This window comes from Anser cygnoides, chromosome 3 (genome assembly GCF_040182565.1).
Source record: "Anser cygnoides isolate HZ-2024a breed goose chromosome 3, Taihu_goose_T2T_genome, whole genome shotgun sequence".
Lineage (NCBI taxonomy): Eukaryota > Metazoa > Chordata > Aves > Anseriformes > Anatidae > Anser > Anser cygnoides.
The window spans coordinates 51,650,544-51,674,583 of NC_089875.1; the positions used below are offsets into that span (position 1 = coordinate 51,650,544).

At 39.7% G+C, this 24,040-nt stretch overlaps 1 protein-coding gene across 5 annotated transcripts in view; it reads left to right on the forward strand.

Moving 5' to 3' along the window:
- GRM1 (glutamate metabotropic receptor 1) overlaps positions 1-24,040 on the forward strand; it is a 185,728-nt gene that overhangs the window by 106,590 nt on the left and 55,098 nt on the right. For all 5 annotated transcript variants that reach the window (XM_048067862.2, XM_048067863.2, XM_048067865.2 and 2 more), the window contains one exon: positions 14,709-14,944. In XM_048067862.2, coding sequence (XP_047923819.1) covers positions 14,709-14,944 — 236 coding nt within the window. The remainder of the gene's footprint in view (positions 1-14,708; positions 14,945-24,040) is intronic.

Consider the following 24,040-nt stretch of genomic DNA (forward strand, 5'->3'; position numbering starts at 1 on the left):
CTCAAATAATTTTCCTTTCTAACACAGCTGGAAGCAGCTGAAAACACTGCCTGTTTAGTTTTTAATCACATCCCAGGCTTCTCCTGTTAGTGCCAACCATGCAAGCTCATAGAAAATAATACACAAAATGTGTAGAACTCTTTATTTGGCTCTGTCCTCTCCATATTTTTTCTTCCCTCAGCTCTTCTATCTTTTTTGTGAGCACGAGTCCTTGTATCCAAACTACTCAAAAATTCAGACTGCCCCACAACAGTATTTTTTGATGAAGAAGACATTTTCCTTTCTTTTTTCCACTGTTCATTTTTTTAAAACGCACCTGTGACTTCTCTTGAGGATTGTAGATTTAACTGGTTTTCCATTGGATGAATACAAATAACTGCTTTTTATTTTAAATATTTCTTGAGAATTAACTGCTTATTTCCAGTTTCCATGTATAAACATGGATTTAAAATGTTGCTTTCAGATTTTGTGGATAGACTATGTCTATTTCCTTTGAGATGTATTCTTACATACTACTCAGACAAACGAAAAGGAAATAATAACACTGGGGACTTGTCAACTTCTCCATGGTTTTGAATTCTCTTTTCTTTCTGATCACCAGATAATGGCATTTGGTCCAATTTGTTGTTGTGGGGTCATTCTCTCTTCCGTCTGCATGTGTTGCATATTTGTGATGACTATAGCAATTTTGTATTTGTGGAAGAGAAATATTGAGAAAGCATATTTCCTGTTTCTATTTAAGAGATTTAAAAAATCTCTAAAGAAAAGCTGAAAACAGAAAGGAAGGTTTTCCTGTAGGATCTTGGATTAATACCCTCAGATGCTCTGCCCAGTGATCTCATCTCTTGGCTGAGCACAACCACGACCACTGGGTCTCCTTGGCTGCCCTCGCTTGGGCACAGTCAGACTGAGCCCTGTCTTGGGGCCCTGCCCAGCCTGGGGGTGTCCCTTGGCTTTCACTCTTCCACCCTTTCCTTGCCTGTAAATGCAGCAGTTTTACTGAAGGGAAGTTTCTGCACTATGTCTTTCAGATTTTCTTTGTATATCTCCACACTACTGCATGAAGCAATTATTTATTTTATCTGGATCCATACCCATCCCTCTTCTCTGCCTGGGAAAGCTATACATGATGGAAATATTCAAGAGTAGAAAAGGAAAAATATTTATCTCTCACTGTGTCATGTAAGAGGAAAGGCTGCACACACACTCTTTCCCCATTGTGCCTGTGGACAAAAGCTGGAAAAAATCAGGTTCTATTTTGAAAAATCTTACTTCAGTTTTCCATTAGTAAGTTGTGGCATCATCACTATTAAAATTTGATCCTAGGAGTTCTTGCTTGTTTCAAGCTCAATAGGATAATAAAATGTAAAAGAAGTTTTTGCTCCCTAATTAAAAGCATAGAGCTTAAGTTATAGTAGCAGATTTGTTGCCTCGTTACGTGACTCACATTTTCTATAAAGACCTACAGACAATGACAGGAATGTGTCACATTACTTGAAGGGAGATTACATGGACCATATAGCTTGATGAAATGTAATGTCTCTAAGTATCTCTTCCAACCTAAAGTATTCCATGATTCCATAAATAAAGTGCAAAAGCATAGCGCCACATTAGAAGCAAAGCTCCCATCCCTTTCTTGGTAAAGATGAGCATCAAGAGGAGGTAAAACACTCCAACTACCTCTTAAATCAAATGGTTTGATATCAGGCTTTCTGAAGAACCAATTATATGGGATCAGTGGCTGTAGGAACATACATATATCTTAAAAAAATGGAAGCTCCAGAACAGAAAATGTGATTTTTATCCTCCTTCTGTCTGCTTGGAGGACCATAGCCTTTGCTCTGCCACTGTGCAAAGAATTTCTGTCTGTCTGTAGGAAAATAGTATTGTCAGTTGCTCACTAAAGCTAAAACCTAAACTTCTACATCTGTCATTTAAAACAAGGGATACCTTCAAGATTCAGTTATGTTGCCAGTGCTTATGTGTTTCTAATTCTCTTTTTAATCAGGCTTTTGAAGCTCTGTGGATTGTTTGTGTGAGTGAAAGAGGAAAGGAAGAATTACTGTAGATTTAGAGAGATTTTAAACCTGTAGTAGTAGTAAGAAAAGCTGTGACAAATACACGTTGGACTGAGGGACTAGCCAGTGTGATTTCATGGCCACACTTGGACACCCTCGCTGTGCACACCATGCTGTCTGGGCCTACCTGATGGTTCAGCCATGCCTGAGGACCTAATGAAGGCCGACATCGTGGCCATGGGCATGCCCCTGTTGGCCTCTGTCAGCGTGGGCTCAGAGACAGCTTAGGGAGTGCACAGCTGAGGGTGGACTTCCCCAGTGGCCTGGGGATGCATGCTCACAGGCCCTGGTCTAGCTGGTCTCCTGGGGGCTCATCCAGGCAGAGCTGCTCCTGCTATCTCCCATAGCTGTCCTGCCTGGCCACAGTCCCACAGCCCACAACCTGTTCTAGCCTCGGCCTGTCCTTGTTCCCAGGGAGATACCTGGTGCCAGGGCTGGTTCTGCCCCAGTGCCCCCAGTGTCCTGTTCCTTGTGGGGTGAGGGGATGGGACAGTCTGCCAGGCCCTACCCTGATGTGCCCATGGGCAGCTCTAACACCCCCAAAGAGCTGCTGGTCCCCATGGTGCCCTGGTGTTCAGGCTGAAATGGCTGGAGGCCCTTGAGGCAATGTTAGAACTGCCCCAATAAATACTGAAAGTAATTGTTGAACCACATTATAGGTATTCAAGAGTACATATACAATGCATGTTGCATTTTTAGTTCAAATCTTGTGCAGTTCATTTAACCATTATATTGTGAACATTCAACCAGGCAAGTGTCTGTTAAAATCCCACGAACATTTGCAGCAGGCCCAGGGGATTGATGTGATGCTGAGGATGGAGCCTGTACTTGTAACAGGCTTGTATTTCAGGTTTGAGAAAACAACTTGCTAATTGTAGATGTTTTGGATTGTGCAGTTAAGGTATTTCCATTTTCCCCCAAATTCATATTAAAGGAAGCATGCAAAAGTAAAGAAGAATGTTTATCCAATAAGAAACTGGCTGAGGCCAGCTAAGAAAGTGGCAGATTAAGAAAATCCATCACAGAGACAATGTGGGTAGACAAGATGGTAGAAGGGGAGATTTACTGTATGTGAAGTTTGGGGCACTTTCACATATCACAGAAGCACCCCAGCCCCAGAGCATGAGGTAACCCCTGAGTTGTGGAGGGTGAAATGAGGGTACAAACTACTTGTGGAGTGGTTACTCAGTGATTCAAGGATTTAAATAAAGTCACACAGCACTTTTGGTACCATAAAGAGAACATCTAATACTGGAAAAGATATCTGTAATGATTGAAGAAGAAGTCTTCCAATTCAAATACAAGACGAAATCTTGAAGGAAAACAGTTACCCCCACTATCTCCAGTACAGAAATAACAAAGAATATATCTTCAGTATACTTTCATGATTAATATAACTTACGATGAAACCTATAGCTTTTAGAAAATGTAATGTTGTTGTCTCAAACAATTGGATAGGTCTGCATAGTTGTCTCAAGCAATTGGATAGGTCTGCATAGTAGTCTTTTTTATATATTTATTATTATTATTATTATTATTATTATTTTACATAGAATAAAATTATTCAATGAGTGATTTTTCTAATTCCTAGATAGCCAGACTGGTAGGGAGGTATTGCTGTATCCAAAGTTTGTATTTAAGCACTCACCTCGTTACAGCTATTCTGTGCCCCCGATGCTACAAAATGAGGTTACTGTGGGGCGCACTGTGATATTATTCAGCTACTGCATGCTAGCAGGATTCTGTCTGAACCTTTTCCTTACATCAGAGACTATATGTCACCCTAGCTCTCTCAATGCCAGCATGATACCTAGAATGAGTCACGCTTGAACAATATGAACAGCAGTAAATAAGTAGCATTTAAGCAAGATGGTGCATTTCAGTGGTTCCTCTAAGCAAAATACCTGATCATTTCCAGATGTATTCTGGGCATATTTTGATTTAATATAGATTGGATGCCATACACTTAAATACCTAAAAAGCTGCTAGTGTCCTACTGTACATCTGCTTGATAAGGCAAATGCTCTTAAGGAGTAGAGGTTAACTGTGTGATATAGAACTAAGTTTGGTGCATTGTACTTAGGTTGTACTTAGATTTCTTATTTCACATTTGTGTAGCTACACGAATAAACATTTACAATTTTAAGCATTAAGTGCAGAAGAGTAAATCCATAATGCTTTTATAATGCTTTTATATATACTGAAAATACTCTATAATAGTTGCTTTGGGTCAATTATAACGGTATTGCTTGAGCAAAGTGGGTTACTAAAAAAAAATATTATTCAAGATATTACACATATTTTTATGTTCAGTAACCATTTTTGAACAGATTGCTTGATTTTCAGGTGAATTCTTTATTCACATTTTTCATCAGTTTCTTGGTTTGCAAATGGTTCATGTGCTGTTCATTGCAGGCACAATGCAATGCTGTGCTAGCAGGCTACCCAAATTTTGCTTTATTCATTCTGTAAAAACCTTAAAGTATTGATTCTCTCTCTGGAAAGGTTTAGGTGCTTAGGTGGCTCACTGATATAGTATGAATTGGTTACTTTACTTATGAATATATAACTTCAAATGAACAATTTTTGAATATGTGAGTGGAGAATATCTTATAAACAATCATACTAACCTGAGCATTCAAGTATCCACAAAAGGTGAAGAAGGAAGAATTGCAGATGAGGACAAATTTAAAACAACTTTTGTAGAAAAATCTGTTGTGGAAATATCCTTCTAATATTTGTTTAGCTTTGTTGTAGTATTTGTTTCTGATATATGTTTAGCTTTGATTAACAGCTTCACAACTGTTGTGATTCTATCACGGGTTTCATAATATTTCACCTTTTGTTTTCCACTTTATTGGATTTGATATTTTGAAGCCCATGGCAGTATGCTTTGGTATGGAGCAGATAGTATGCTTTTATCTACACTACCTGTTCTTCTACAGAAATGATTTCAATTAAGAGCTATCAAAACAATGAGCAGTTCTTGCATAAAAGTGTGTAAAGGTTTGGTTTTCACACTAGTGCAGAAATAGCATTTCAGAAACCTTGTACAGGTATTGAAATAGGACATATGCGAACCAGTAATAAGAACTTGATGTAAGATATAGGTTGTCCTCTTTAGATCTGTGTATTTGAAATTTAATTTGGGAAAAGGACTATAAACTCTGTGTATATTTCTCTTAAGCATTGTCATATGAGAGGGATACATTAAGGGGTACCTTGAGGGAATCACAAGAATATAAGCCACTGAAGGAAAATTCTGGACTATCCTATGAAAGTCACCCTCTTGGGGAAATCTAAAGTCTGGAATTCAAGGTGTTTTTTCGTTCAGCACAGTTTGTCTGAAAAACAGAGAAGAAAATTTGATTCTAAGATGTTTTCCTATTTCCCTGTTCCTCAGCACCTCAAAACAGAAAACGAGAGAAGGATGGAAATGTTTCTACTTTTCCTGCTCGTGGTTAAGGAAGATATCTATAGTAATCTTGTAGGAAGTACAACAGAATCACATCCAAACATTCAGCAAGATCTGCTGGAGTGGGAAGAAGTAGACAGGGCCATGTCTTCACCCATTCTCATTCCTGTATATATTCCTATACCTTTCCATGAATTTCTAGGCTGTTTTCTCTCCATAAGAGATCTCTCTTTCCAATTCTTCAGATCTAGCCCTGAGACTTGAATAGTTTGTAGGCGACTGGAGTACTGGTAGGAACCACTCTACTATTCCCCTTTATATTTTGCACAGTTGGACAGAAAAAAAGCTTCAGTCTATAAGACTTTCAAACAGAATGGAAGTCTTACCAGGAATATTACTATTCTCCCTGAAAATGGGCTACAGTTGAGTTCTGCCTAGCAGGAACTACCCCTTACTATCAGTATTCGTTCTGCAATGGAGTCTCCTTGAATGTAATTTGCAGTACAGCAGCAGCAAGGGGATAAAAAAGAAATCCCTATGAACTGGTACAGAGAATAAAAGAAATATCTCTCTATTTTCAGATTGGGGTGTATTAATAAATTGTTAAAAATCTTGGATTTAGTTGCAAATATTAGAGCCCAGGATCACCTTATATGATGCGCAATGCTAAGATTACAGCTTCCTAAATTTGTGTATTTGTTTAAAATTGGACTCTCTCCCCCTACCTTCCCATATGCTTTCACTTGGAAAAGATACTGTGCACTCATAGAGCCTCATGTTGTGAATTTCAAATATGCAGAGCAAGGATTCAATCCTCTTGACAGTCTGGGGTGGAAGCATATGTACACCTTTTGAAAATCAGCTATTACCTTAGAGAATTTATGTATGGTTGCTGATTTTCCAAGATATGCACCATTGTGTACCCTTGAGAATGGTAAAACCTTTCCTGCATAAAAGCAGCCACTACATTTACAAAAAGGTGTACATGCCAACCGTGTCACAAATCTTCACAGCAATGACTCCCCAAGATAGATGCCTGCATGATAGACAGTTAAATTTCATTATGTAAATGACATGTAAATATATGCACTGCATACGATAATTAAAGCCTTCCTAAATACATATTTACAAAATAGACAATCCGGCATGGTCCATGAGGTTATAATCTACATTTTTGAAATGAATGGTGCAAAAACTCTTAAAATTCACACAGAAGTGGATGATAACCATGTGAAACATAATGACATATCATTTATCAACTTTGGTTCTGTACAGAGTGTCATTCATTCAAAAAATCCACTGATTCACTAAATAAAAATTGGAAGCTCCTACCAACAGTTTGTGCTGGTGTAAAATATAAGAAGTAATGTGCTACTACGACTGTGCAGCATCAGTTATCACGGACAGGAAGTGAAAAATTGTATATGCAGTGTTATGAAATGAAACTGGCAAGAACAGAAAATTTACTAAGAATTATGACTAAATGCTTGAAGAAAGTGGCCCTGGTGATTTTTTTTAGACCTCATCTTTCAATTTCACTGAGAAAACAGCACCTCCTGTAGGATGTCAGAGTTCAGACCCTGATAGGTAACACATACCTGTCTCAAAGGCATCAGAGTTAATGGATAAATCACACTGGGTTCTTCCTGAGTCACATTGGTGCTCCCTAGAGATACCTATCAAGTCCTGACCAAGTTTGATATGTTCTTCAGTTAACAGTCCCTGACAGGAGTACAACCTACAGTGGCATATTAGCACTAGTTGAATTATGAGTCTAAAATCGGTAACTGCAGTCTGGCACCTAATGATCCTTAATTGCTCCTCTTGTACCTTCTCTTGTGCATGGGGGAGATTGTCAAGGCAGTGATCTTCTCTCTCCCTTTTACTTTCCATTGCTCTCCAAGAAGATGCTTCAGTGGTTTTCTTGTCCTGCTTCCAGTTTGCAGAGCTGATATTCTCACAATGCTTTCAGCTGATTTGAGTCTGGACTGACCTGTGAAGGTCAACATCTAGGACAAATCTAAAGGCTGGAATTTAAGGTACATTTCAGCCCAATACAGCTTGTGGAAAGGGACCAGGTACAAATCCCACAGTACCTTGTGATGCATTCTCTAAAAGACAGGCAGTTTGGGAAAGTGGTGCCTCCTGCCCACCTCCATCTATGCTTGCAGAAGCAAAAGTACTGACCTATTTACCCTGTTTTTTCTTCCAGTTGACAAGAGCTAGTGAATTTGATTCTTCTCGTTTTGAGGTCAGACAATGCTCAGCAACCCCAGATTATAGCATGATAACAGACAGCCTTTCAGCCTGATCTTGCAACAGTGAGATACGAGCTTCACTGTAGCCATTGGACTAATCTACTAAGATTATCAGGACTCATCAAACATGTAAAAGTAAGACTATGTTTAAGAGTTTATAATTTTGCAACTGAGGAAAGCTCTCCCACCTTTCAATACATGTATGTAGTACCGCTGAATTAGCTGAATGAATGAGTGCAAAAAAATGGCTTTTTGCTTCTCAGGTTTGACCTAATACTCATTAACAGTAATGCTCAGCACCTTCCAGTTAATATTGGTGACCAGTGGGATTGACTCACAATGCATAAGCTGAAGGAGGAAAGTCACTTTGCTAGCTGCTGACTTGTGAATATTGGATAGTTTCCATTTTCTTCACGTGACATCTTCTGTTTGAATTTTGTTACACAAACACTGTGTATCTCTGATAGAGCTCCTTATTGCCAGAGAAGAGGATAGTTTCATCCTCCTTCACAATAAGCTATTTTTTTTTTCTTTCCAGTACACCAGGCTGGCAATTTTTTTTTTTTTTTTTAAATGTCTATTCCCAGAAGAGGGCAGCTGAGTAGCCAGTTGCAATGGTGTTTGCGAATTACTCTAGGCCTGATTCTGCCATCTTTGCTCATATCAAAACAACACTGACTTTTTGGTGGAACAGCCTGTGAAATTAGCCCACCTGATACACTGGTACTTCCTGGGCTGCTCTTACACTGAGATCTAGATTTCCTTATGTTCTTCCAGAAGAGCACACAGGAGGCCATTAAGATCGTATTCCTGCAGCCAGAGGTGAGAATCCATGCTGGATTTTCCACTAGGGCACTATCAGAAGAGATTTTTATAATGAGATAGAGAAACACAATTTATAGGCTTCTGGGTCTGACCAGCCACCGAGAGGATTGGCATTAATCAGAAACAAATTACAAATTATTTAAACTCCACTTATCACTATTTGGAGGGCTGTAGCATTTTGAAATGCCTCTAAGTAAGCTGTATCTGAAAATCTAAACAAGCAGTGTCTGTTCACCACACAGAAAGATAGTGTGCAAAAAGCACCTTCCAAATAAAGCATCAAAATATTGCAGCATATAATGATTTTCATTAAAGTTATTGACATAAATAACAAAATGGCCACGGCACTTTATTGAGTGTTGAATTCTTTAAGTGGTGCTGTCCTCATATTTAAACCTATTAGAAATTTAACATAGCAGCAGGCCAGCTGGCAGCCTTGAGAGCAATGGTAAAAAGGCATTTAGAAACATGCTTTGTAAGGCTGTGTATTGACGTTATAAGGAAAGTATATTGACATGTGCTTTAGTTTTGTGGAAAGGAGAGAAAGGCAAGAATATATATTCTGACCATTTGTGTGACAGTTATGGTTGGTTACCTGAGACCCTGCTGCCATACCTGAGGGGGATATCTGATTAATTTCATTTTAAAATAACAAGAATATCTGTCCCGGACAGGAGGATTATTGCAGAAAATAATTTATTTGACATTTATAAAGGGCTTTGTGCTCTTAATTTCTTTAATTTATTTTATATGACTTGTCCAGCACAGCAGGAAAAAAAAGAAGTTATCGTGAATGCAGACTTCTTAAGAAAACATTACTTAAGCCAGTGCAAATGGCGTTGACAAAGCTGTCAATGATGCCATACTCCAGACACAAGAGCACACATCAGTTGCCCTCTATACCTTTGGTCCATCAAATCAAGCCCTATAAAGGTGCAGGGTTCAAAGTGCCAGTCAGTTTCCATGACAGACAAACGTATTTGTTTTTCCTTTCGTGTGAAAGAATGCTACCTCCCACAATAATCACAGAACAGCTTCCAAGTAGTTTTCATAAGCAATAGCGTGTTACTTTTCTGCGTACTTATTTGCCTATTTGGAAAAAGCATCTGGAACAGTAATGCTCTGGGTATGAACTGCTGCCGCATGGTTTAAGAGTTAAGTCCTGGGGAGATGAAAATAGAGTGCTTGATTGCTGGTTGTCTCATCAGCCCTTGTGAAAAGCAGCTGATGGTGTTCATGATTGGAAGAGGAGACGAAACTGGAAATCCATTACATTTCTCCTGGTATTTCAGTCACAAGAATATACGTGACTTCAGTTCAACAATTCAACTTAAGCCACAATTTGTAAATGTCTATTCTAATACAGTAATAGAATGGTAAGTTAATTAAGAAAAAAATAGCTTTGTTTCATAGAACCATAGAATCACAGAACGGTTTGTGTTGGAATGGACCTTAAAGATCACCCAGTTCAATCCCCCTGCCATGGGAAGGGACGTCTCCCATTAGACCAGGTTGCTCAAAGCCCTGTCCATCCCTTAAACACTTACGGGGATGGGGCATTCACCACTTCTCTGGGCAACCTGTTCCAGTGCTTCATTACCCTCAGAGTAAATACTTTCTTCTTTATGTCTAATCAAAGTCTACTCTCTTTTAGTTTAAAGTCATTACCCCTTGTCCTATCACTATATGCCCTTATAAAAAGACCCTCTCCAGCTTTCCTGTAGGCCCTCTTTAGGTACTGGAAGACCACTATACGGTCTCCTTGGAGTCTTCTCTTCCCCAGACTAAACAACCCCAATTCCCTCAGCCTGTCTTCATAGGAGAGGTGCTCCAGATCTTTGATCATATTTGTGACCTTCCTTTGGACTTGTTCTAATACTTCCATGTCCTTCTTGTGCTGGGGGCCCCAGAGCTGAATGCAGTGCTCCAGGTGCAGACTCACAAGACCAGAGCAGAGGGGCAGAATCCCTTCCCTTGACCTGCTGGCCAAGCTTATTTTGATGCAGCCCAGGGTATGGTTGGCTTTTGGGCTGCAAGCGCACACTGCTGGCTCATGTTGAGCTTCTCATCAACCAACACCCCAAAGGCCTTTACATCAGGCCTGCCTTCAATCCATTCTCCTCCCAGCCTGTATTTGTGCTTGAGATTGCCCCCACCCAGGTGCAGGACCTTGCACTTGGCCTTGTTGAACTTCATGAGGTTCACACTTGCCCACCTCTCAAGCCTGCCTAGGTCCCTCTGGATAGCATCCCTTCCCTCCTGAATTTCTTCAAACTCAGTCTGTGGTGATGGTAAATAGGACTTCCAAAGCTGGACAGAGTAACTCTGAGTTTTTCCCTTTCTGGCTGATTATTATTTTTTTTTTTTCTTTTGGAGCTAGGGGGATGACGACTGAATGCTGAGATTTGGATTTTGCATCATGAATGTTGGCCTCTGAACTGGGACTTGGACTGAGTAGCTTACAAAATATTAGTGGCCATTTCAATTGTGATAAACACCCCAAAACTGTAAAAAAAGCAGTTGGTTCTTTTCCTCATAACAGTGAACAGGGTGGTTGCTGGTTTGAAACCCACACACTTTTCTGTCCCTCACTGTTTCTGTCTTCATGCTTTGAACACTTTCACAGAGCTTCTGATTAACTGTTGCACAGGACACCCTACAGTCACACAAAAGCCACAGTGGACAGTCACAGGGGCAGGCAGTTTGGGTGAAGGACATTGGGCCACATCGTGAAATCTGCAGTAGAGGCACACAGGAGAGATGCAGTGGTAACATGCAGTACTACTTTGTACTCAGCAGGATAGAAAAGGAAAGTAGGTGGAAAGTACTGGATTCTGACAATAAAAGAGCAGCATGCACTGCTCTTTTAAATGAGATTTCATTTTTCCCCTCTGTCAGCTATTGGTTTTGTGTTTTTGCCATTGCCATGTACACTGTTACCTGGGCTTCAGGACCATACTGTTGCTCATCTTTAGAAAGGTCATTTTATTTTTAACATTGTTTTCTGCAGTACTGCCTGTTTATTCATATAGCACCTTTATGCACAGTTTCCAGACATTTTTTTCTATTTGTTTCTTTTTCACAATAAAAAAGAATTTAATTAGAGACTGTAAAAAGGCCTTAGGTCTCTGATAATCCTCCTCCCACTGCTGCTCATGGGGCTGCATGGCCCCCCTAGGGCACTTTTCAGCACAGCCAGCCAGGATGGCAGGGGTGCCCTCAGAGACCAGAGGACTCCTTTCTGCTTCCTTGACTTTACTGAAAGTAGAGCAAAGCTCCCGTATGATCTTCAATACATATGAACTTTTATCTCTGATTCCAGTGCCTTTTCTTCACATTTGGTTCAGAACAAAAACTTAACAGAGAGATTTAATAATCTGAGGAAGCTGAAGAAAGAACAAAAAACATTTGGGGCTAGGAAGAGACAAAGAAACATTAGGTGACAGTCCCTGTTCCAATTTAGGGGAACTTTTCCATCAGCTGCACTCAAAGAACTTGAAATACACTTTCTTTTGCCTTTGCAGAATTTCTCTGCTTTGCCTTCAGAGTGAGTGTGGCACTTTTCCAAGGCAAACTTGGAGGGGAGAGAAAATAAATCACTTGTAATGTTTGGCTGGTAGGAATCCAACCACTAGAGAAGCTACCTCCTTTCTAGAAAATCTAGTTAAAAATGTCCTGATTTACTTAATCTTTTTGACTCAGTAATGTTTTTGCTTGAGTCTAGAGTTTGCAAGCCATAAACATTGTGACAAATAATGAAGTAATCATGCAATTAGGACTCAATAACTTATGCTGTAAGAGTGACCTCTTGCTTGTTTTTCCCCCACCTAAAAATAAATAATGTGTCTTTTTCTTCTCTTTGGTGCTAATTGCTGGCTTGAATTATGTGAAATCCCACAAGCTTGGTCTCCTGGTTTTACCTTTACCTTTTTGTTATCTGGACTGTGTCCTGCTATGAGGTAGCAAGGGGGCACACTGTACATTTTACTAGCTGCACTGAGCATGTGGACAAATGAGGAGTGGCTGAGCTGTGGTTTCTTTCCCTCTCCAAAACTCAAGACAATCTAGTGGGGCAGGGAGCAGGAACAGGCAATTTGTGGCCTTTGAACTCCATGCACTTTCATGACATTCAAAGGCAGCTGTCAAGCCTAGGCCACGCCACGTGGTTATCCCTAGGGCTGTGCTGGTACGAAGGGACCCAGGCAACCCACAGGCTGCAGGAGGGTTACCCAGCAGATGCTGCTGGCTTCAGCCTGCAGAAGGATGGTCTCTGGGGCTCAGCCTCATGCCCACCACCATTTCACAAAGGGACTCATAAGCCATTGCTGCCTTCTTCCCATGAACTCCTTCCCTGTGCCTTCTCCTGCTCTCTGCTCTCATACCACATATGAGATACAACATGCATACTAGGTATGTGTCTTATGCTACTTGGCTGTAAGAGGATTTTGGTCAGTGGTAGGTATGTCCAGAACATTTGGCCAGTTCTACTGCAAGGCCTTGGCAAATGGTGAAACAAAGAAATCTTGGCTCAAAGGGGCCATGTAGTTCTGTCTTCAAGTGTGGCAACTCCTGGCTCAGGTGGAAAGGAATGTGTTGATCACTCAGTAAGAGTGCTGCCACATGTCCCTGTTTTAAATTACTTCCTGTAATAAAGGCTTGGGTCTTCGGTCCTGTGTGAAAATCACTCCGTACGTAGGCTTTCCTGTATTTCCATGGAGAGCTGCTATTTTTTTTTTCCAGATGTCTGCAGCCCAGCTAGCTAAACGTGTGCTCAGTCTGGTGGCTGGGGACCAAAGACTCACACATGACCAATGCATAGTCACTCTACATTTGTTTGACGAGGACTGTGACAGAGCTTGCTACTTCATATCTGGTCTGTTTTCCATTTAGGACTCCCAGTCACATCCATGCCAGGTGTCTCATAAAAGCTCTTGGTTGGTGTGTTGTGCATTCTGATGCTCTTCTCAATGCTGTGTGCAAGAGCCTCCTAACAAGGAACTTTTTTTTTTGTCTGTCTGGAGTGCAGGATGCAGAGACACTTTTGAGTGAAAGAAGGGCTTTTCTCTTAGTGGTCAGTCATATTTTTCATGCTGAAAGTGCTTCATCTGTCTGATTTTCACAGCAGCAGTGCTGCTCTTTTGATTCTGACCAGATACAGATAGATCTGAGATGCCAGATTAATCTATTTCTCTAATGACATGCCCAGTATATTAAAACTAAGCAATGGCTGACATGTTTGCACTTAAATTAGACCATAATACCGCTATTCTTAGGGACCCTAATAGGTATGGGAGAATGACACTAAATCAATGGACTTCTAGTTAAAAGAATTAAACTAAAACTCAAATGTTAAGCAAAATTGACTTTGTTCAAACCTGTTAAAATAGATGTTCCATGAAATAATGTTTTCAAGAAAGAGTTTTATCTTCAGATTTTGAGGAATGTCTCTAAGTGAATAAACAGAGAAGTAAAATTGAAAGCCATTGTTTATAATAATAATAATAATAATAAAAACAATAAAAAAACAGTGAAAAAGAAAGAAAAAAAGAAAGAACATTATCACAGATCCCTATACAGTATGAGAATAGCGTGTGGTTTTCTTTTTAGTTTGTTCAACTTTATCGAGTATTCTTAATAAATAGAGTATTCCATTCTCTTCCAACACAATATATTCCTCACTTTATGTTTAATTTCAATTACTCTTCTAGCTGTACAATCCATACACTCTCAGATCTCTCCTGCAAAACACCCAGGATCCTGTTTTAGTTTCCCTTCCGTTGACGTTAATTCTTTCATTCTACCTTCACAGGATAGCCTAAATAAGGCAAAGAGATTCAGTCATAAAGAGATCACACTAGAAGCTATGCCCAAAAAATCTTTCCAGAGGGACAAGGCTAAATCCTCTTCATTTCAGATGAGTTAATGAGGGCTTGGCATGAAGTCAGTCAGACTGCTCATTACAAGTCTGTATCACTGTGCTTTCTTCTTTCCCACTCAGTCTGAATTTTAGATATGCCATTACATTCCTCCTGAATTGCTTGTTTCCAGGGTTGCTGGCCTGCCTTTGGCTAGTTACTTTTTCAAAACATGTTTCCTGTCTCTGGGTAATAATTTTTTTTTGCCTTTTTTCAGTGATGGTTGGGCAGACAGAGATGAAGTCATTGAAGGTTATGAACCTGAAGCAAACGGAGGCATCACTATCAAACTGCAATCTCCAGAGGTCTTGTCTTTTGATGACTACTATCTGAAGCTGCGTCTGGACACCAACACCCGCAACCCCTGGTTTCCTGAGTTCTGGCAGCACAGATTTCAGTGTCGCATCCCAGGGCACCCACTAGAGAATCCCAACTTCCAGAAGAACTGCACTGGTAACCTGTCAACTGTTTTCCTATTTGAATCTGTGCTCAGGCAAAATTTGTCTTTGCTTTGCTTGTTTGTTTGTTTGTTTTTAATGTATAAATCACTGGTGAAAAGTAACAGTCCCAAATTGTGCAGATATAAATCTGAACTCTGGTAGGAGTATGTCTGGCACAGCCTCCTCTCAATATAGATCTGTTCTGTCATAGAGCAAATTGTTCCCCTTTCAGGTTTTAGAGCTATGTTGACACTGAGAGGAGTGTAATATGGCTACCTGGCCACGACTGAGATAAAATAAGTAACAGTTACATTTTAACAAAAAATGGAACAAATATAAACCTTTAGTTTGTAATTTGTAAATATTTCATTTCTAGTCAAAACGGTACATTTTGATAGCAAGGAAGTTACCCCATGATAAATAAAAATAATGAAGTCTGGCTTCCCATGGTTTTTTGTCCTGTTCTTTACATCTCCATCCCCTTTATGTGATGGCATTAATCTCCATTGATATTCAGCTCCCTGAGCTGACTGCCCACAGTATTTCTAGTTCTTCCCTTCTCTATCAGTGGCACTTTTTTAACAACACCTTCTACATTACCTTTAGTTTCCCCTCAGTTCTCTTATTACAGTTGAGTCATATCAAAAAATATTGTGGCTGACTCAAAACTGGTCTGACATGCTGACTGGCAGACTGGCTAGCACATCTGGGTGCTTAGAGGCTAGTGGAAGGATGTACTGGCTAAGTAATTCTTGAGTTTGTACTGATATGTTTTCCTCAAAGCAATAATTAATTTCATATTCTACCAGAATGTTCCTTCATGTTATATATATTTAATTGTTTTTGAGACTGCTTCACCTCAGACAAAGGAGATATAGGCCAACAAGGTCAGAAATTACAAAGAGGAGATTGAATGATGTACACACAATGAAAATACGTGGCCTTCTTTCTTAAGAAATGATGCTTAAAATTGCTTTGTTTTGGTCATTCCATTCACATAAATATGTTTCAAGCTGACCCTATAAAAACATCTAGTTTCTGAGGAATCTCAGTGGCTGTTGTAAGCACAAGTAGTTTTGCAGCCTCTGGTTATAAAACTATGAACTTTAGTCAGAACCAGCATGGTCGTTTTTCATTTGCTTCATCAAAGACAAATACCAGGTGCCAAGTTCAAACTGGACTAAACAGGGTACTTCTTCACAGAACACGCAGATGAGTTAGTAGACACAGGTTGCTGCGGACTCTAAATTTGTACTTGAGTCAAAAAGCAGTTAAACAAATTCATGCCAAAAAAAACCAAACCATACACACACACACACAAAAAAAAAAAAAAAAAAAAAACAACCCACAATTAGAGCTGTTTTATGAAAAATAAACAAATAAATGAATAAGGGTATTTTTATGGGAGAGAAAACAACAATAGCACACTAATCTGTCTGAGGACGTCCCAGGGCTGAAGGCACTGGACATTGGAGAGGATGTTGCAGAGGTATCATTACATGCCTGCCCTAGTGATTTGTCCTTCTCAAGACAACAGGTATCAGAGGCAGAAATGGCTACATTTGGACAATACTACAGAAATACATAAGGATTGGTAAACTCTGACAGTTAATAGTCATAATTTAGGCAATCTAACATCTTTCCAGGCTCTGGACAGCCTGCTCTAGTGGTTGGCAACCCTGCCGAGAGCAGGGGGGTTTGAAACTAGATGATCTTTAGGGTCCTTTTTAACCCAGGCCATTCTATGATTCTATGATTCCCTTCTCTAAGAAGCTGTAAGTTTTTGCACGAAACTTCAAAAGGTGATATTTCTTAGGCTTTTCTGAAAAGCGTTCAATTCTTACATTTGGGGATGAACCACTGATAACCCTCAGGCTTATCACATAGAACAGAGAAGTTCATAAATGTCTCAGATCACAAAAGGGAAACACCACAAGGTATCTATTCTTAATAACGGTATATCTACAGAACCAGGAGACATGCATGTCCCCAGCGAGTATGGGATCAGTACAATTTTTTTTGTTGTTGTATTTTTCTTTAACTGCACAGAGCTGACTGGTGACTGTCTGGTACCACCAGTTTTCTACACACATATCTTTACCTGACCTTTCTGCAGGGTTAAGAGTGCTACTCCAAATACTAGAAGCTCCAATGCTTGCTGATGAAGCCTTAATCTCCAAGGTCTACTATGGCAGCACCAAGAAACTGCCTTCTTTACCTATCACAGGTTTGGAGACAGGCCTCTTCACAAGTTCTCTGGGAAAAAAAAAAAAAGAAGTCTGAAATGCCTCTTCTGTCCTTCACAAAGAAGGCTCCATGCACAGATTTGAAGGAGAGAATCCGTATTGCTCAATAAATAATAGACAGTGGAATTTGAAATCCATTAAAAGTACCAATAGACTAAGTTCTGACTTCCTTGTTGTACTACAAATTAAAGTCCTACTCCATCACCCCAGGAAAGTTATCAATATTGAACACTAGTATCGAGCTCCTCAACTCCATTATATGTGAGAGCTTTCACTCTCACCTCACAGTATGCCATCAGTATTCCTGTAACAACTTACATAGGATCCTGTATTATGGAAAAAGCTGAGTCCCCTGTACTCCCAGAACTCCATGCACATTATTAGCACACATTGTGATTATGTCTGGTCCTGATCTGTTCTGTATTCCAGAAGTGCACTGGTAGTCATTACTGAGAACATAGCACACCTGCACTTTTGTATAAACAGGAATTGATTCAAAGGTAGTAGATTCATCTTCAGTCACTGGAGAGTTATTATGTCAGGAAGCTACTTAACGAAAAAGAAAACCAAGGGCAAAAGATACTTTTGTTGTCTAAGAGATCATAGTGTATTTGTAGTTATCCATCAGTGGGATCCCTAGGAGCACCACAAACAAAAAAAATGAGAAGAGAGTGTTTTTCTCCAACTACCTTATTCCAAAAGATTCAAAATCCTTGGACAAATACAGTTTGAAAAGATTATAAAGTTTGTGGTTGAACATCTTCAATTACTGCTTGCCCAGTATAATTTTCTCATATACAACCTAATCACTTTATTGGGTAATTTATTCAGAATTGCCACTGAAATGTGGAGTTCAGTTTCTAACATTTATGGATAGGCAAGGACTTTTCTTCAAGCAATTACAGCTGCTGCATTTGCAAGTTCTCACACACCATTACTGTCAAGTCAGCACTTGCTCGGGATTGCAGGCTTTCTAGGAAGCAACGAAAAAGAAGTTCCTAGAAATCACCCTTCCCTAATGGCAGGAATTACTACTTTAATTCTCTCACTCAATCCCTGAGAACACTGATGTTCTCCTTCAGGAATTCTCATGTTGCAATTAACTCTGTACATGCTTTTTTTTTTTTTTTTTTTTTTTTTTAGGAAAAAAAAAGTCTATGTGGGCTAAGAATTACTGGAAGGAAGCAAATCCAAGTGCCTTCTATTTGTGAAGTCTGAGGGCTGCCTAAAAATTGACCATATTTTCAAAATATTTTACCTGGATGTACTAGTACTATGTAGTAGTAGCACAAGTTCTTGGGAAGAGAAAACAACCTGCTCCTTTGGATCATTCCTTTGTTTTGTATAATAAGAAAAAAAAACCAGCAAAAACAACAACACACTACTTTTCCCATTTGGGTGGCAGCCAAATGAGTGGGAGCTATTTTTGACTCATTCTTTGCTAATGTTATAGCCATATGCCTCTCATAAGTGTCTACCTCTCTGTCTCCCTCTCTTTCTCATGGCTATAGAAGATACTCTTCTCAACACAAGATTCAAGCATAGAATTTTTCTTGTAAACAGAAAAGAGATTTTTGTATGATCTTCTCTTGTAGTTTCTTTGATTTCTAGAAGGCCAAAACCACTTCCAGTACCAAGTTACTTTTCTTCAACTGTTTATGCCACTAACGTATTTTCAGTGTTTTCCATTTAGTAACTACATACTTCAGGAAACCAAGCACGTCCTGCATCTTTGTATGGACTGCTGACTCAATGGGAGGTTTAGAACTTCACACCATTCTTCATACCCTTCAGATGAAAAGTCAGAACAGAGTAGTCCATTTTAACACGAGCAGAAAAAAACTGCTTCTGAATTTGAGATGCTAAGAAGCTACCCAGCTCAGGATGGACCTGACACTGAGTTTCCTTAGTGCTCAACCTCAGGCACTGCTCCAAGCAGCAGTCAGAACTTGTCTCGGCTCATCAAACTCAGTTGTTTCAACATTTTGAAGATTGTATGCTGACAGCGACATTAGGTGATAGACTGTACCTATCAAGTGACAAACACCCTTCCAACAGCTGTGTAGGATGTTTTCTGCTCTCTGATCTGATAGAAATAGCCTGAATAGAAGTCCTTTTCTCCCCAAAAAATGACAGTGACAAATGTTTCTCTGTTGGACTTGGCAAGCCCACATAGACCAGAGTTAAATGCAATTCTCACACGGAGAGGGTGTAGAACTCAGTACAGTTCAATCACTTGTGTGGAGGTCTAACTGCTGATTTACAAAATGCCTGCTCACCTCTTGGCAGATAATACAATGGCTGCCATTTGTGTGAACTGGGTGGGATGAGTACTCCTCTGCACCACAGGAGACAGTTATGAAATTGGTTATGGAACTCATGCAAACATCAGATTATGCTCACAGCAGTTCATCTGCTGGGACAACAAAATACATTGGCAGGCAATCAGCACAGACATTTTTCGACAGAGTGAAGTGAAACAAAGTGGGCAATTCATGATTCATTCATTGATTCAATTGATCTTTGAGGAGAAGGATTATTTGTCTGTGAACCTATTTGTGGCAGACAAGAACAAGAAATGTAGATTTTTTTTTTATTATTATTCCAAAGGAGATTGCAGGCCAAGTTCCCTTGGATGATTACTCATACCTTGGACATGCCAAAAGGATTGCTTTATCTGCTAATTCCTGTCTGGGTACAACAGAAAGACCAGCAATCAGATTGAGTGCAGCCAAAGTCACAGAATTACATAATCACTAAGGCTGGAAGGTAGCTCAGGAGCTTCAGAACTTCTCTTCATCATGAACTTTTTCTCAAGACCAATTTTAGTTTTGATTAATTTATATGAGATGGCGTGGAGCCCTAATTTTCTCATATAGTGAGCAAAACACTTTAGGCTATGTACTTCATTGTTTTTATCCTTTACAGAAAGCACGAATGAATTTCTACTGAGAGTTGATTTGAGTATTTTTCAGAATGTTTAAGGTTATGTTGTGTACTGGAGAAATTAAATCCAGCAGATGTTATTAGAACTCATTCTGCTGTGTCAGAGGTGTCCATAGGCGCTTCTCTGAGAAAATTCCTTTAATCCTATAAAGCTATCTCACAGAGCACCTCATAGAGCAATAGAATCAAGCTATTGACATACCATGACTTCTTCAAGATCTGTTGTACTTTATGTATCCTGACTCACCCTTCCTAACCACTGCTTTGGATTTCCATCGTACTTTTATACTGTGGAGTAGAGAAGCAGATGAAGTTCTTCCTTTATGTTCTCAGTATAAGGCAGGAGATCTAAGCTTCATCCCACAGAAGGGGTCAAAACTCTCTGATCTCAATCTCTTGGGCACCTATAATGAAGCATATTAAGGACAACTTATCTGAAAGAACTATGGCTGCTACACTTTTTAGTCAAAGCTTTTTTAAAGCAGATAAGACAGGAGAGCTGGAGGCTCATTTTATTTCCCAGACAAAGTAACAGATGGCTTTTAAGGTTTAAAGAGGAGGAAGTTTAATAATGTCCTTATATGTGATAAATCATAGGCATAATTAAGAGAAGACATTACCTGCAGTCAGGTTTTTGTTCATTTGCTCCCAGCTTATTTTTTGAAGAAAGTAGCTTCATTTATCCAATATTATATATTTCCAAAAATTTTAACCAGGCTGTCAATCAAAATACAATCACAATACCTGTTTTTCTTCTTTTGGAATCCATGAAAAAATTAGATCATCATCAAATAAAGGAAAGGAATAGTATACATATGCCATTGTAACAGCACAGAAGACAGTTTACAGAGCATATTCGTACTATAGTGGGATATCACAAAAGTTTTCTCACTCTAATATTTACATGTACATTTCCCATTGTGGATTTTAACAGTCAAAATTCCCACTTCTGGGATTAAAACAATCCTTATGTAGGCTTGTGACATTCAGCCTTCTCCATTACATGAGTAAACCGATGGAGCTGCAAAGGAACAGGACATATGAATCATGCTCCCTGGTGCCTCCTCTGTGCTCCTGTCTGCCGTGCCTGGAGAGATACAGGGGCACTCCTGGCTGCTCAGACTGTCACAGACGCTTTGAACTTGTACCTGCAGTGTGGGGAGGACAAAAGGATGCAATTAAAATTAATTGACTTTTTCCTAGAAATCAATTTTTTGTGCAGTTCACGCATCAGACCAATTACCCTAGATATAAGCATTTAACCAAATCTGTAAATAAACCTGATGAAATAATAATGCTAACTGATCAGAAAACAAGGCCAGCTGCCTTCCGTCAGCCCTCCTGGTATTTTATTAGATTGTTTCTTCCCTTTTCTCATTTACCTGGAGGTGGAAAGTTGTTAAACTCATCTAGCTGTTTTACAGGTTTTTATTACTGGCATTCATTACCCCATAAATACAGGTGCAAAGGAGATACAGCAGGATCTAATGTGTAGGTGTGCACCCATACACTCACACATCTGGCTGCAGCCCAGAGATACTCTTTGTGCACAAGGATATTTGCTGAAAAATAGGCAATAGAATTCTTAAAATGAACAGGGTCCTCTTAATAGATCTTGGGTGAACAGTGGTGTAAAGAACGATAAATTATGAGCCAGAGTAGTAAAACGGGAACCGTAAAAATTACAAACCTTCCTACTAGAATAAACTATACTCATATCCATAAGGAGAAAAATCTGATGGAAGATGCATGCTCCAAAGAGTAGGGCTGCCAGAGCAAACTGCTGCTTTTCCACTTATACTGGGAGGACCTGGGAAGTGCAGAACTCTGCCAGTTCCGTGGAAGGAACTGGGGAAAAATAATGAAAACAGCTTCTTGAGCTAGGCTGGGTTGCTGACTGAGCCAGAGAGGGCTACTGCAGCACAGCAAGGTGTGAGACGATGATTTCCAGAGGTATCTTTCAGCTTGGATTTTTATAATTTGTATAGTAGAAAACAACTTTGGAGGAACCTGCAAGTTCAAACCTTTAATTCAGTTCTTGGTTCAAACTTAGCTTTACAGGGACAGAAACTCAGGGCTATTCCCTTCAAAGGAAAAGCACTCAATGCAGCATGCTATGCAGTGTGTCATCTACTTTCTGCAAAAGCCAGTTTGTTCTGCCTATTTTTCCAGGCTTATTTTGTCTAGGAGTTCACATCACAAGGACCAGTTTTCTTATGAAATCCCAAGTACTTTAGTAATGTGGTTTTGGCTGGGCTAGATAGACCTTTTTTTGCTGCATTGTCATATCTGGCTACACTGAGGAAAAAAGGAGGTGCACTAAAATGAATGCTTTTGAAATTCTTTCAGATCTGAAAGACCAGCTTCTTTTTTTTTAAATGCATGAATAAAGATTAGGCCCACTTATTTTGTCTTCTGATTTGCTTAGCTCTAGTTCGCTACTAATCAGTGCTGCATTGTCCTTGTGCAGACGTCACTCAGAAGCTGCTAATCTTAGCTTTGCATTAAAATGAATTTTTTCTGTGATACAGTACTTGAACACAACTCTGGGCATATGTCCAGTCGGCTTGTTAAGGGGAAAATGTAGTGGATCTTTCTGATCTGTGCATGTGTGATTAATGCATTGCATATTGCAAGGGTTGCAAGGAAATATCTGGATAACTCTACCAGTCATTTGAAATCCACCCTTAATTTAAAAAGAAAACTGTGAGTGTGCTCTGCTAAAATATATGATCCAGCTAGGTTCTGGTTAGGGTGGCTGAGGCCACTTTGCTCACCCCCAGTGCCAGAGCAGCTGCAGCAGCTGCCTTTGATCGCAGGAGACAAGAGCAGTCTCTGAGGGCAACTGTGGCTGCAGGGCTGCAGCCTTGTCTGGGTGGGCAGCAGTTACCTCGCACATGTGAAGTCCACCCATCAGCATGCAACCTTGTGGTCCTAGGAAGCCAGTCCCACAAACAGGAGGTTTCTTGTGTGAGGAGATGGTATATTTAAAATAAAAAAAAAAAAAAATCAATAAATGCGGGGAATTTGGTGATACACATTGGTGTTCACATTAATTTATTTTTGGTAAGTTAATGATGGTGTTCTTAATACCACCTTAATGCTAAGAACAGAAATAAGGAAAAAGTGGTTTGTTTTTTTCATGGTAATAATAAAAGAAAAAGAAAACGACTAGTACTGGCTGATGAGAGAGACACTGTGAGGTGGTTTTACCCAGCTGGGCAGCTGAACTCCACCACACCACTCTCTCACCTCCCCTCCTTAAAGGGAAAGGGGGAGAAAATACAATGGAAAGGGCTCAGGGGTTGAGATAAGGACAGGGAGATCACTCAACAGTTATTGTGACAGGCAAAACAGACACAGCATAGGGAAATTAATATAATTTATTACATATTACTAACAAGCTAGAGCAGTGAGAAACAAAAATCAAACTACAAACACCGTTGCCCATCCACCCTTCTCTACGTCCTCCACCTGAGTGGCACAGAGGAATGGGGAATGGGGGCTGTGGTCAGTCCCTAACACAGATAAATATTAGGTACCTCTCCTGACTGTTCTTCAGACTCACACAGAACCACTGGAATTTAAATTAGGAAAAGATCTGTTAGGCCAGCCACTCTGTGCCTGCCAGCCACAGAGTCTCCTACCATGTATGAAGTACTTTGTCCAATGTTAACATGCATTATTGACCCACACCTTTGACGGTGTTAGGATCTCATGCCCATACACTGACAACTGGAAACTAAAACTTAGTTATTTACAGGTCTAGATCAATGAACTGAGAATAGTTTATGCATTTTTTTCTGTTTTGCCATCTCCATGTCAGATTGAAGCAGAGATCTCCAGAGAGAATAGGTTAAAGAATAACATGTATTTTATTATTTTCATCATATTTTTCTACCCTGATGTAAAGACTG